This window comes from Coregonus lavaretus (genome assembly GCF_964263955.1).
Source record: "Coregonus lavaretus genome assembly, chromosome: 7".
Taxonomy (NCBI): Eukaryota; Metazoa; Chordata; class Actinopteri; order Salmoniformes; family Salmonidae; genus Coregonus; species Coregonus lavaretus.
In genome coordinates this window covers 51,453,271-51,467,392 of record NC_139994.1, presented here as the reverse complement: position 1 = coordinate 51,467,392, position 14,122 = coordinate 51,453,271, and the positions used below count along the sequence as shown (strand labels likewise).

Genomic DNA, 14,122 nt, shown 5'->3' with positions numbered 1-14,122 from the left:
TGTGGCAATGACACAGGTCAAACGTTTTCTGTAAGTCTTCACAAGGTTTTCACACACTGTTGCTGGTATTTTGGCCCATTCCTCCATGCAGATCTCCTCTAGAGCGGTGATGTTTTGGGGCTGTCGCTGGGCAACACGGACTTTCAACTCCCTCCAAAGATTTTATATGGGGTTGAGATCTGGAGACTGGCTAGGCCACTCCAGGACCTTGAAATGCTTCTTACGAAGCCACTCCTTCGTTGCCCGGGCGGTGTGTTTGGGATCATTGTCATGCTGAAAGACCCAGCCACGTTTCATCTTCAATGCCCTTGCTGATGGAAGGAGGTTTTCACTCAAAATCTCACGATACATGGCCCCATTCATTCTTTCCTTTACACGGATCAGTCGTCCTGGTCCCTTTGCAGAAAAACAGCCCCAAAGCATGATGTTTCCACCCCCATGCTTCACAGTAGGTATGGTGTTCTTTGGATGCAACTCAGCATTCTTTGTCCTCCAAACACGACGAGTTGAGTTTTTACCAAAAAGTTCTATTTTGGTTTCATCTGACCATATGACATTCTCCCAATCCTCTTCTGGATCATCCAAATGCACTCTAGCAAACTTCAGACGGGCCTGGACATGTACTGGCTTAAGCAGGGGGACACGTCTGGCACTGCAGGATTTGAGTCCCTGGCGGCGTAGTGTGTTACTGATGGTAGGCTTTGTTACTTTGGTCCCAGCTCTCTGCAGGTCATTCACTAGGTCCCCCCGTGTGGTTCTGGGATTTTTGCTAACCGTTCTTGTGATCATTTTGACCCCACGGGGTGAGATCTTGCGTGGAGCCCCAGTACGAGGGAGATTATCAGTGGTCTTGTATGTCTTCCATTTCCTAATAATTGCTCACACAGTTGATTTCTTCAAACCAAGCTGGTTACCTATTGCAGATTCAGTCTTCCCAGCCTGGTGCAGGTCTACAATTTTGTTTCTGGTGTCCTTTGACAGCTCTTTGGTCTTGGCCATAGTGGAGTATGGAGTGTGACTGTTTGAGGTTGTGGACAGGTATCTTTTATACTGATAACAAGTTCAAACAGGTGCCATTAATACAGGTAACGAGTGGAGGACAGAGGAGCCTCTTAAAGAAGAAGTTACAGGTCTGTGAGAGCCAGAAATCTTGCTTGTTTGTAGGTGACCAAATACTTATTTTCCACCATAATTTGCAAATAAATTCATTAAAAATCCTACAATGTGATTTTCTTGATTTTTTTTCCCTCAATTTGTCTGTCATAGTTGACGTGTACCTATGATGAAAATTACAGGCCTCTCTCATCTTTTTAAGTGGGAGAACTTGCACAATTGGTGGCTGACTAAATACTTTTTTCCCCCACTGTATCTTTGTATCTGAGAGAAGAAAGTATGACAGGTAGAGTCTTGTTGGTGTCTTGAACATTGTCATAGCTTTATCCCTCAGTGTCTCAGTGTCTCTATCCCTATTTGATATTTCACAGATGGTTTTAAGGAGGACCATCTTCTGTTCATGTACTGCCTGGGCGTAGCGTTGGGTCTGTGTGTCATTGTCACGCCCTGACCTATAGAACTCTTGTTTGTTGAGTCAGGGTGTGGAATTCTATGTTAGACATTCTATGTTTAGGTTCTAGTTTTTCTATTTCTATGTCTGGCAGCTGTCGCTCATTGTCTCTGATTGGGGATCATACTTAGGTAGCCCATTGCCTGCTGTGTATTGTGGGATCTTGTTCCTGTTAGGCTGGTATGTGTGTAGCCCTTTGGACGTCACGTCACGTCACGTCACGTCACGTCACGTCACGTCACGTCACGTCACGTCACGTCACGTCACGTCACGTTGTTTCTTGTTTTGTTGAATGTTTATTTAGTTAATAAACATGTACGCTCTTCACACTGCACCTTGGTCTGACCCATCTCTCAACGTTCGTGACAGTCATCCTCATCATTGTCTATACTTGTGTTTTGTACAAGATGAGCAAGTGCATAGGTAAGCAATATTATTGTGCAAGATACAGTATGCTTATCAATTGTTGGTACAGTTACATTATTTTACATGTTTTGGCCAAAATTGGTCATAAAAGCTCGTCATCGGCACTGTGTAGCTCAGTTGGTAGAGCATGGCTTTTGCAACGCCAGGGTTGTGGGTTCGATTCCCACGGGGGGCCAGTATGAAAATGTATGCATTCACTAACTGTAAGTTGCTCTGGATAAGAGCGTCTGCTAAATGACTAAAATGTAAATGTTGATTGTATTGATTCTTGTTTGATTAAAAGGAACGCACACTCAGCTGTGTGCTCCTGCAGTCCCCAGTCATTATAACCAGGTAACCTGACCTAACACTTGTTTAGCTGTTGCTGAATCAATGGGTTTTTCCTTCAATCAAAATACGAAAATATGCATTTTATTTGAAGGGTTGTTTCACAATACCACAATACTTAGTCTAATACCAAATATTTGGAAAATCATTTTTTGCTATTCTTCTCAGGATCAAGAGCCTGATACTCTCCATTACACCGCTCTGAACGTCGTCCACCAGAAACTGAAGGCCGGGAGACAGGGGAACGCCATGGAGAGAGACACTGTGTACTCTGGGGTGAGACGCCAAAACATGGACTGAAATGTCAACTTTTCCTCTTTAATAACTTGCATTGATTCTGTGTTCTCTACACTGTATGTATGACTGTGGCTTTTACATTGTAAGTTACAATGTCTTTTTACATTGATACTGTTCAATTTTGATCAAATAAAACATTAAACTGCTTTCATATAGAGGATTTTCATTCATATTTTTCTCTGTCCTTACATTTCTACAACGCTTTCACCCACAGCTTCAGTGGGCAACAACCATATCAAGCCTATGCTCAATGTAAAGAAGATGGTTGGTTGCATAATAACTGTTAATATGTATATATTGCAAGTGTTTTAGCCTCTCGAACTGTCTTCTTTTAGCTGTATCCTGTATCACAGCTCGCTGTGGTGTTCTGACTACCCTAAATAGATTTTCCACTCACGTAAACTCAACTCTAACCCCCAGCAATGACCGTCAGTCCTCACCACCCTCTCTTTTCACACACCATCAAAAACCACAAACATCTATCACTGAGAACACAACTCTCTCTCTCTCCATAAGAAAAGACTGAACTAAAAATAAACTTCTTAGCTGAATATACTTTGAACAGAATTGATATGGTTGAGAGACTGATTTCCAATTTGACATAGTAACTGGGCAGTTTTCAAAAATGATTGACAAAATGTGAATATGTATAAGTGCACCTTGCAGGACTGCAATCCATTTCTTTTTCAACAGGGAGCAGCAGTGTACATGGAAGTCCCCATAACTGCCTCAACAGAGTTGGCAACAAACATATTTTTCAAGACATATCTCCTCTAAAATGTCTTGACCTTCTTTTAGACGTGTTGATAGCATGACACTCACATCCACCAACACACAGCTAACAAGTTCACAGGTACTTGCGATCTGCTCGAGGCCATATCTAGGCTTTGGTCAGGCCTGCTGGCTTTGTACACACAGGACCCTCCTACCTGCTCTCTGTGTCTCTGTGGTTTTCAGCAGGATGTCTATCTGGTGTCAGTCTGTTGTTTTCACATTTGTTACTGTTGTTCATGTTCCTACTGACAGCTTGCAGTCACAGCAAACCAGTTCTCTGATGTATATAGTTATCTGAAATCAGTAACAAACCACAAAGAACTGCTAATGAACTATTTGAACTCTCCAAGTTAAGCATCATGTGTAATACAGCACCATTTATTGTATAGCTATGTGCTCAGGGGGAAGGGCCATGTTATGATGATGTCATGACTCATGGGAGAACTAGTACATTCTCAATCAGACAAGTGTTCTAGGAATACTGCAGGGTTCTCTGCAAGGAGACCAATTGAGGAGGATCCTCCTGATAGATTGCCTCCTATGAGAACGGTGTGTCATGTATATTGGTTATATTAGGCTGGGGTGTCCAATCAGTCATGCACTCTCAGGTGTTATATTTCAGTTAGTGCATGTTTCTGTGAATGATAGGGAATGAGACTGACATACAATTGACTTGTTTCATTCTATAGTTGTTTATCTCATATACCCTCCCACAGCTCTACCCCTTTTCACCCGTATACATTTACTTGTTAGTCATTTAGAAGATGCTCTTATCCGGAGCAAGTAGGGTTAAGTGCCTTGCGCAAGGGCACATCCACTGATTTTTCGACTAGTCGGCTCGGGAATTCAAACCAGCAACCTTTCAGTTACTGTCCCAATGCTCTTAACGTCTAGACAAGACAAGACCTGTTCTATGTATAACAGCCCGCCTATGGGTCATCTGGAGTACTGTAACTGTTGAAGGACTTGTTCAAAATAATAATCGTTTTCTTTCAAATATTTTAAGTACACTTGGTTTTGCTGGTCTTCTGCAATGGAGGCAAGATAAAGTAAGTGTGAGAAAACAAATAGTCTACCAATGGCAGGTATCTTAGTGGGTAAGAGCGTTGTGCCAGTAACCGAAAGGTTGCTGGTTCTAATCTCAGAGCCGACTAGGTGAAAAATCTGTAGATGTGCCCTTAAACAAGGCACTTAACCCTAATTGCTCCTGTAAGTCGCTCTGGATAAGAGCGTCTGCTAAATGACGTAAATGTTTCATATTGCATTTTTAAAATGAATGACCTGTGACCTTGTATATCAATTGATTAAATTGCTCTTCTGAAATCCCTGTATATGTTGCTTCTTTTAGCATTAATAAATATCCATTTAACTGTTACTGACTAAAATAGACTTGTTCCTTCTCTTGTGTTCTGTACATACAGTATGTCTGTATGAATGTGTGCAGAGGGCTTCTGCAGACCCAACCTACTGATAAATGCTAAACCCAACCATGCTTGCACCCACACAGTGAGATGTTCACAGGTACCGGTACACTGTGGTCTGCAGTGATAACAAAACAAGGCCGTCTCTATGCTTTGGACAGGCCTGCTGGCCTTTTACATACCCAGTGTCTCTATGTGGTTTTCAGCAGGATGTCTATGTGGTGTCACTCTGTTTTCTCTCATTCTTTCATTGTTGTTCACAACCATGACAATTTGCAACACAGTCCACTTATATACTGTATGCCATGTAGCCTCTATCTTGTCACTTACAAGATCATAGGTTTAATTCATTCAAACTACAATCATGTGTTTACAGAGTTTAAAGTAGAACTTGTATCAATGTATGCTAGGCTACAGCCAAGAGGCCTGCCCCACGAGGTACACCCCTACTAAACACTCAACTAGTAGCCTACACTTGAGTTAGTACATGAATGACAGGGATAAGACTGACTTTCATTCTGTAGGTGTTTCCCCCACATATCCTCACAGTAATGCTCCACCCCTGTTCACCCCACATATCAGGACATGTGTAACAGTCCTCCTATAGGTCATCAGGAGTACTGTCTGTAACTGTTGCATGGGGTAGGGATAAATCTATTGAAGGCACACAAGTTTGATACCAAGAGCATACAGTGGCATGTATGTGTAATGTATACTTGAAAATGTACTGCATACTTGCCAGATTACATTAAACTTTCAACCCACTTTAATGAAGGACATTCACATATTCTCTTTACACACTGCCTCAGTATTGGACATCTTTGATTCAGCTGGTGCCTAAATATCAAACTATACAATGTTAACACAAATTAATTATCATCTAGATACCACAAAGTGTGTATGCTTCATCCACCTTCTACAAAATATCCTATACAGTAAGCATTGGGTCACTTTGCATGGATTATATGAGTGATTTTCAGTTACGAAGACCATGGTGGGCTGAAGAAGGTGTTAACAAAAATGAAGCGTCCAGGAGCCAAATAGTTGAAGTGTTGTCTACATGGAGGACTGTTTCCACTCAAGACACAGGTTGTGAAGAGGACATCTTCAAAGATGATCACACTGAGTCTGTTACTGGCACTTCTTGTAGAGATGGGTATGTCCAACTTCTATATTTCTCTGCTTAAGGGATGTACTCTAAGTTACTATATTGATGCAATTCATAGATTTATATTTTTTGTATATCAAGGACTTGTGTAAGTAATGGATGATGTCTCTGTCTGTATTCTAGCTGCTGCACAATCCTCTGAAATTCATCTTGTTACAGCCAATGTTGGAGAGACAGTGACTTTGCACTGCTTCTATAAAGGCAACCTGGCACTGTACTTTATGTGGTACAAGCAAACAATGGGTGACAATCTTCAAATCTTATCAGTATTTTACAAGTATAATAAGAATGCAACATTTTACCATGAGTTTAAAGGTAACACTCGCTTCTCAGTGCAAAGCGGTGAAGGAATGAATCACCTAAAGATCTCAGACATGCAGCACTCTGATTCAGCCACATATTACTGTGGGAACTCTTATGCCAACCAGGTGGAGTTTGAAGAAGGAGCCATTCTCATTGTGAAAGGTACAACATCTGAATTTAGAATGAAAGGAAATAGTAACTAATGTTCTGCAACTATAATGTTGAGGGCTTTTTCCACATTACGTTTTGGATACAATGGCTTAATTATGCTGTATTTGCATAATCAGAAATGAGAATGATTTCAAAAATGTTAAGTTGGGACACAACATACGGAATAGATTTACTGACTTATAAACCCTCTTGTCAGGATCAGGGTCCAGAAACATGTCTGTGCTCCAGCAGCCTGTGTCTGAGTCAGTCCAGCCAGGAGACTTTGTGACTCTGAACTGTACAATACACACTGAGACCTGTGCAGGAGAACACAGTGTCTATTGGTTCAGACATGGCTCAGGAGAATCCCGTCCAGGAATCATTTACACCCATGGAGACAGGCATGATCAGTGTGAGAAGAGCTATGATGCTGGGTCTCTTATGGCAAGAAGGTGGAGTTTGGAGAAGGAGCCAATATAAACTCTCGTTTGCAACTAATTATTACACCCTTGATCAGCTAGATGCAGGCAAGAGTGTGCAAGGCGGTATTGAATGTGTCACTGTCTGGCACCTTGATTACTCAAAGTTCTCTTGACCTGTGCACCTACGTTGCAAACTTTCATTCATAGGCTAGGTTGTAGCAACCTCATGATGGGTACAGGGAACATTTTAGTATCATGTATTAACCTAAACCTATCAGTGTTACATTGAGCTGGGTGAATGGAATATGAATGACAGTCATCCAATAGAAATAAGGCCATGTTCATTAAAAAACAGCCCCGACTGCCACTGGTGTATACTAGTCGTTCTGTCTGTCAGACCAGGCACTAAATCAGACTGGGGGAAAAATAACATAATCAATGATGTTTGATATCAAAATATGGTCACGGGCAAAGTTTGGGAACCCATTGGTTAGTATCTCTGACACCCAGACAGATCTGCATGCTATGATCATGAGCTAAAAACAAGTATGGGTAGCTGCAGCCCAATATGGCGATCGGAGTATGGGAGAGTGGGTGTGTCGAAAGGAGTGGGTGTATGGAAAGCGAATCAGCTAATTGGGCAGATTTGTTGCCACTCAAGACCGTTTTGCATGGCTGATTTGGCTGAATAATGAGTCGATAAGACAGTGACCAGTGCACCGGTGTTGTATCGACGTGCTTCTTACTGGGCAGCTATATCACTGTCGTGTCGTCAGCAGTAGCTAACGTGGCCATGTTTTACCATCACATTATTTTATTTCATGTAGGATAGCAGCATACACAATAACTCATATTGATAACCATCTAGATGTCACCTTGATACATACATACAATCTACTACTCAATGGGGAGACCATGAACAGCAACAACACCGGGACACACTGCCCTTTGCTTTCGTTTGCCAAGCACTAATGTCCGGCAACGGCGTGGGAAGTAGCTACCTACTGTAGTAGCCAATATCAGGGTGACAGTCACAGTAAGCACACACATACAACACATTAAGCAACAGTACACCCATAATCAGTATTTATAATAACAAATAAACAATCGTCAGTTTTATAACTCAAAATGTACAATTATTTGTGTAAAACTAACAGTGAAATACGACTCAGAGTCATGCTCTGGCTTCAAAACAGACGTCCAAACTCTCATGGTATGGAGCTCAATGTATGGTAGTTGCGTGGTAAGAAACTGAAGAAAAAAAAACACAGCTCAATCAAAACACTCTAACCTATAGCAGAGAGATTTCGACACACCAACTCCTTTCGACACACCCACTCGGCCATTTTCCAGATACCATATTGGACTGCAGCTACCCCCCTTCTCGCAAAAACGCCTGTCTCTGAAAAGACTTGTCTACCTTTTGTCAGGGTTTACTAAGCCAGAACCCAGAAGCAGACCAGGACAAGGTGAGTTGAAACGAAGGTGAGTATTTATTTAACAGATTCAAAAAAACGATGCAGAATACTCCAGGGGACAGAGCGGGCGGCGGAGATGAGTTGGTGGAGGTGCAGTGGCAGATCCAATAATGGCTCGGCAGCCGCCGACAACCAGGCAGGGGTTGGGTGAAGGTTCCGGGAGATTGACTGCAGATAGAAACAAAACGGAGGTAAGTACACGGCAAGCCAACAAGGTGCAAAACAACAAAACTAACGCTAGAAACTCCAAGGCTGATACACTGACAAACATACTGTTCATGGCTAACGATCCGGCGGGGAATGGATGTCAGGTCAGAGCTTATGAAGGGTGATGATCAGGACCAGGTGTGCAGATCGCTGATGAGATGCAGGTGCGGTTAATCGGGAGATCTCCCGCCTAGCAACGTCGCCCGGCAACCAGGCAGGGAGCGTTCAAGAACCCTCAGGAAACTGGAGATTCCGAGCAGAAAAATGGCAACACAGGCAGGAACCAACTCAGGATGCAGGGTTCATGACAGTACCCCCCCTCCGTCGAACGCCACCGGGCGGACTACACAGAGCACCAGGATGGAGGCGGTAGAAGTCACGAAGGAGGTCAGCATCAAGGATCTGACGCCGAGGAATCCAACTCTTCTCTTCAGGACCATACCCCTCCCAGTCCACGAGATACTGGAAACCCCGGCCCCGCCGTCTGGAATCCATAATGCGGCACACCGTGTAGGCAGGACCACCTCCGATCATCCGAGGGGGAGGAGGAGGAGGCGGAGGGGGCAACAGAGGACTGAGGAGAACAGGCTTGAGGCAGGAGACATGAAAGGTGGGATGGACTCTGAGCGTTCTAGGTAACTTGAGTCGAACCGCAACAGGATTGATCACTTTCTCCACCACAAACGGACCAATGAACTTCGGTGACAGTTTCTTAGACTCAGTCCCCAGAGGAAGATCCCGTGTGGCCAACCAGACCCTATCTCCGATGGTATAGGTGGGGGCGGGAATCCGGCGACGAATCGCCTGGAGCTGATACCGGTCAGACACTCTAAGGAGGGCCTTTCTGGCCCGATGCCAGGTCCGGTGGCAACGACGAATGTGGGCCTGAACAGAGGGCACTGAGAGATCCTTCTCCTGAGAAGGAAACAAGGGAGGTTGGTAGCCATACAGGCACTGGAAGGGAGACATCCCAGTGGCAGATGTAGGGAGAGTATTGTGGGCATACTCAACCCAAGGCAACTGAGAGACCCAGGAGGTGGGGTTGGAGGAGACAAGGCAGCGTAGCGTGGATTCCATCTTCTGGTTGGCTCTCTCCGCCTGACCATTAGATTGGGGGTGAAAACCAGATGTGAGACTGACTCTAGCTCCAATGGCCAAACAGAAGGACTTCCAGACAGCAGAGGTAAACTGAGGACCACGGTCGGAAACTATGTCACTGGGCAATCCGTGGACCCTGAAAACCTCCCTAACCAGGATCTCGGACGTCTCAGAGGCAGAGGGAAGCTTGGAAATGGGCACAAAGTGGGCGAACTTGCTGAATTTGTCCACGATAGTCAGAATGACCGTGTTCCCCTCAGAAGAGGGCAACCCAGTGACAAAGTCCAGGGCCAGATGCGACCATGGTCGCCGGGGAATAGGGAGGGGGTGAAGTAGTCCAACGCTGGGCCGATTGGCACTCTTATTCTGCGCACACACTGGACAGGCAGCAACAAACCTCCGAGTATCTTCTCCCATGGCAAGCCACCAAAATCGTCTGCGAAGTAATGCCATCGTCCGAGCCACGCCAGGGTGACAAGCCATCTTGCTGGCATGGGACCATTGGAGGACAGCAGAACGAACCGACTCAGGCACAAACAACCGACCGGGTGGACCGTTACCGGGACCGGGCTGCGTCCGAAGGGCCGCCATAACCTCCTCCTCAATCCTCCACATAACTGCTCCCACGACACAGTTCCGGGGAAGAATCGTCTCGGTCTTGGCCCCACTCTCCTCCGTCTTGGAGAACATCCGGGACAAGGCGTCCGCCTTGCCGTTCTTAGACCCAGGTCGGAACGTCAGGGAAAAATTAAAGCGTCCGAAAAACAAAGTCCACCTGGCCTGACGGGAGTTGTGACGTCTAGCCGATTGCACGTAAGCAAGATTATTGTGGTCAGTCCAGACAATAAACGGTTGCTCCGCCCCCTCCAACCAGTGGCGCCACTCCTCCAAGGCAAGCTTCACCGCGAGAAGCTCCCGGTTACCCACATCGTAGTTCCTCTCCGCAGACGAAAGATGACGAGAGTAGTAGGCGCAGGGATGGAGTTTACTGTCAGTGGAGCATCGCTGGGACAGGATGGCGCCAACCCCCACATCAGACGCATCCACTTCAACGACGAACTGACGGGCCGTGTCAGGTTGAGAGAGAATCGGTGCGTTGGTGAATCGCCTCTTCAAATCCAGGAACGCTCGGTCCGCCTCAGGATTCCAACTGAAGGTCCTGGTACTGGAAGTCAGGGCAGTCAAAGGAGCGGCCACACGGCTGTAATCCCGGATGAATCTGCGATAGAAATTCGCAAACCCCAGAAACCTCTGGAGCTGCAATCTCGTACCGGGCTGGGCCCAATCCAGAACCGCCCTAACCTTCTCCTGGTCCATCCTAATCTCTCCCCTGGAGATGATGTACCCGAGGAAGGATGTAGTGTGGGCATGAAATTCGCACTTCTCGGCCTTCACGAACAGGCGATTCTCCAACAATCGCTGCAGAACCTGCCTGACATGCTGGACGTGGCTGGAAGGTTCCTTCGAGAAGATAAGAATGTCATCCAGGTAAACAAACACAAAGAGACCGATCATATCTCTTAGGACGTCATTCACCATACTCTGGAACACTGCTGGAGCATTGGTCAGTCCAAACGGCATCACCTGATACTCGAAGTGACCCATCGGTGTATTGAAACCCGTCAACCACTCGTCCCCCTCTCTGATCCGGACCAGGTGATATGCATTGCGTAGGTCTAGCTTGGTGAACACAGTAGCACCCTGTAAGGAGTCGAAAGCAGAGCTCTTTTTTTTTTGTTGACATTTTTAGTCATTTAGCAGACGCTCTTATCCAGAGCGACTTACAGGAGCAATTAGGGTTAAGTGCCTTGCTCAAGGGCACATCGACAGATTTTTCACCTAGACGGCTCGGGGATTAGAACCAGCGACCTTTCGGTTACTGGCACAACGCTCTTACCCACTAAGCTACCAGCCGCCCTCATCAAGGGCAGGGGATACTTGTTCTTGACCGTGATATCATTCAACCCCCGATAATCAATACACGGTCGAAGAGAGCCATCCTTCTTACCCACAAAGAAGAATCCTGCCCCCAGGGGTGATGACGAGGGACGAATGAGACCAGCAGCTAGGGACTCCTTGATGTAGGTCTCCAAAGCCTCACGTTCAGGTCGGGAGATGCTGTATAACCGTCCCTTGGGATAGACAGCTCCAGGGAACAGGTTTATGGCACAATCATATGGTCGGTGGGGAGGGAGTGACAGAGCCCTCTGCTTACTGAACACTTCTCCCAAATCGTGATATGTCTCGGGAACCAGGGACAAATCTGGGGGTTTAGCCTCAATCACCTGACTGGGAACAGAATGGGAACAGGCAGTCTTGAGGCAGTTAGCATGACAATCAAGGCTCCAACTAGTTACCTTGCCAGTCACCCAATCGAACGTGGGATTGTGTTATTTCAGCCAGGGGTATCCAAGGACCAGAGGAACATAGGAAGAAGGCAGAATGAAGAATGAGATAACCTCAGAATGATTCCCTGACAACAGCATCTTAACCGGTTCAGTCCTCATCGTGATACGTGCCAGACTACTGCCGTTCAGAGTGGTAGCTTCAATGGCTTCCGGTAATCGCTCCTTGGAAAGCCCCAGCTGTTCCACCATGTCGGCATCAATAAAGCTTCCATCGGCACCTGAATCGACGAAAGCGTTAATCGCTAAACTCTGATTCCTGTTCATGAGGGTAGCCGGGAAACGGGGTCTGACAGAGGTACTGAGAGGTTGAAACTGGCTCGCTAAAAGTCCTCCCAACTTTAGCGAGCCGAGCAGTTTGACGACCGCCGGGAACAAGTGGAGATGTAATGTCCCGAACTACCACAGTAGAGGCAGCAGTTGGTCTTACGTCTATGTTGGCGCTTCTCCTTGGTTAACCCGTGCCGCCCCACTTGCATGGGTTCAGAATCTGGAGGCAGGACCTCTCCACTAATCCTGTGTGGTGGACAATGATCAACGCATTCTGGTCCATCCCCTGACCCGACTGGAAACTGAGAAATTGATTGATTGGACGGGCCCCATTGCTTCTCCCTCCTTCTCTCTCGAACTCTGTTATCCACCCGAATAGACAAGGCTACCAAGCTGTCCAGGTCACTAGGCTCCGGATAGGAGATCAACTCATCCTTGAGTTGCTCCGACAGCCCCTGGTAAAAGGCCGCTTGCAGTGACTCCTCATTCCACCCACTCTCCACAGCCAATGTCCTGAATTCGATAACGAAGTCGGCAACGCTGCGAGTTCCTTGGCGAAGAGAAAACAGGCGCTTGGCTGCGTCCATACCTCGGACGGGATGGTCAAACAGCCTCCTCATCTCGGCCGTGAACTCCTGGTATGAAGCCATGCAGGTGTCCTGTCGTTCCCATACGGCTGAAGCCCACTCCAGAGCTCTACCACGCAGCAATTCAATGACAAAGGCTATCCTAGCCTTGTCTGTGGCATAAGAGTGGGGCTGTAGATCGAACACTAATCCACACTGCATAAGAAAAGAACGGCATCTTCCCAAATCCCCCTCATATTTATCAGGCGTCGGAACCTTGGGCTCACGGAAGGGCACAGCTCCAGAAGCGGCAGGCGAGATGGGTGAAACCGGTAGTGGATTCTCCACCGGCAAACTGAGCTGAGCCTGGATCCTCGTCAGACTGGTAGAAAAGTTCCGAACTGACAACGCTATCTCCTGTAGTGCCGTGCTATGTTGTCCCAACATCTTCTCCTGATGGGTAATGGCATGGCGAACAGAGTCCAGGTCCGCTGGGTTCATTTCTGGCCGGATCGTTCTGTCAGGGTTTACTAAGCCAGAACCCAGAAGCAGACCAGGACAAGGTGAGTTGAAACGAAGGTGAGTATTTATTTAACAGATTCAAAAAAACGATGCAGAATACTCCAGGGGACAGAGCGGGCGGCGGAGATGAGTTGGTGGAGGTGCAGTGGCAGATCCAATAATGACTCGGCAGCCGCCGACAACCAGGCAGGGGTTGGGTGAAGGTTCCGGGAGATTGACTGCAGATAGAAACAAAACGGAGGTAAGTACACGGCAAGCCAACAAGGTGCAAAACAACAAAACTAACGCTAGAAACTCCAAGGCTGATACACTGACAAACATACTGTTCATGGCTAACGATCCGGCGGGGAATGGATGTCAGGTCAGAGCTTATGAAGGGTGATGATCAGGACCAGGTGTGCAGATCGCTGATGAGATGCAGGTGCGGTTAATCGGGAGATCTCCCGCCTAGCAACGTCGCCCACAACCAGGCAGGGAGCGTTCAAGAACCCTCAGGAAACTGGAGATTCCGAGCAGAAAAATGGCAACACAGGCAGGAACCGACTCAGGATGCAGGGTTCATGACACCTTTGAAGCTGTATCTAGTCAGGCTAGAGTTAGGGTTAGGCTAGGGTTACTGTTAGGTTTAGGGCTGAGGTTAGGGATAGGGTTAGAGTTAGGCTAGGGCTGGGGTTAAGGGTTAGGGCTGGGGTTGGGGTTAAGGGTTAGGGTTAAGGCTAGTGGA

The 14,122-nt window shown here is 46.6% G+C and overlaps 2 protein-coding genes across 2 annotated transcripts in view; one reads left to right on the top strand and one right to left on the bottom strand.

Annotated features, from left to right (window-relative positions):
• Positions 1-14,122, bottom strand: part of LOC311132566 (uncharacterized protein) — a gene marked incomplete at both ends in the record, with an annotated part of 291,847 nt that overhangs the window by 60,075 nt on the left and 217,650 nt on the right. The window lies entirely within an intron of this gene.
• Positions 1-14,122, top strand: part of LOC311131830 (uncharacterized protein) — a gene marked incomplete at both ends in the record, with an annotated part of 65,218 nt that overhangs the window by 38,123 nt on the left and 12,973 nt on the right. The window contains one exon of the mRNA XM_084164959.1: positions 6,648-6,840. Within this exon, the coding sequence (XP_084021085.1) occupies positions 6,648-6,840 (193 nt within the window). The remainder of the gene's footprint in view (positions 1-6,647; positions 6,841-14,122) is intronic.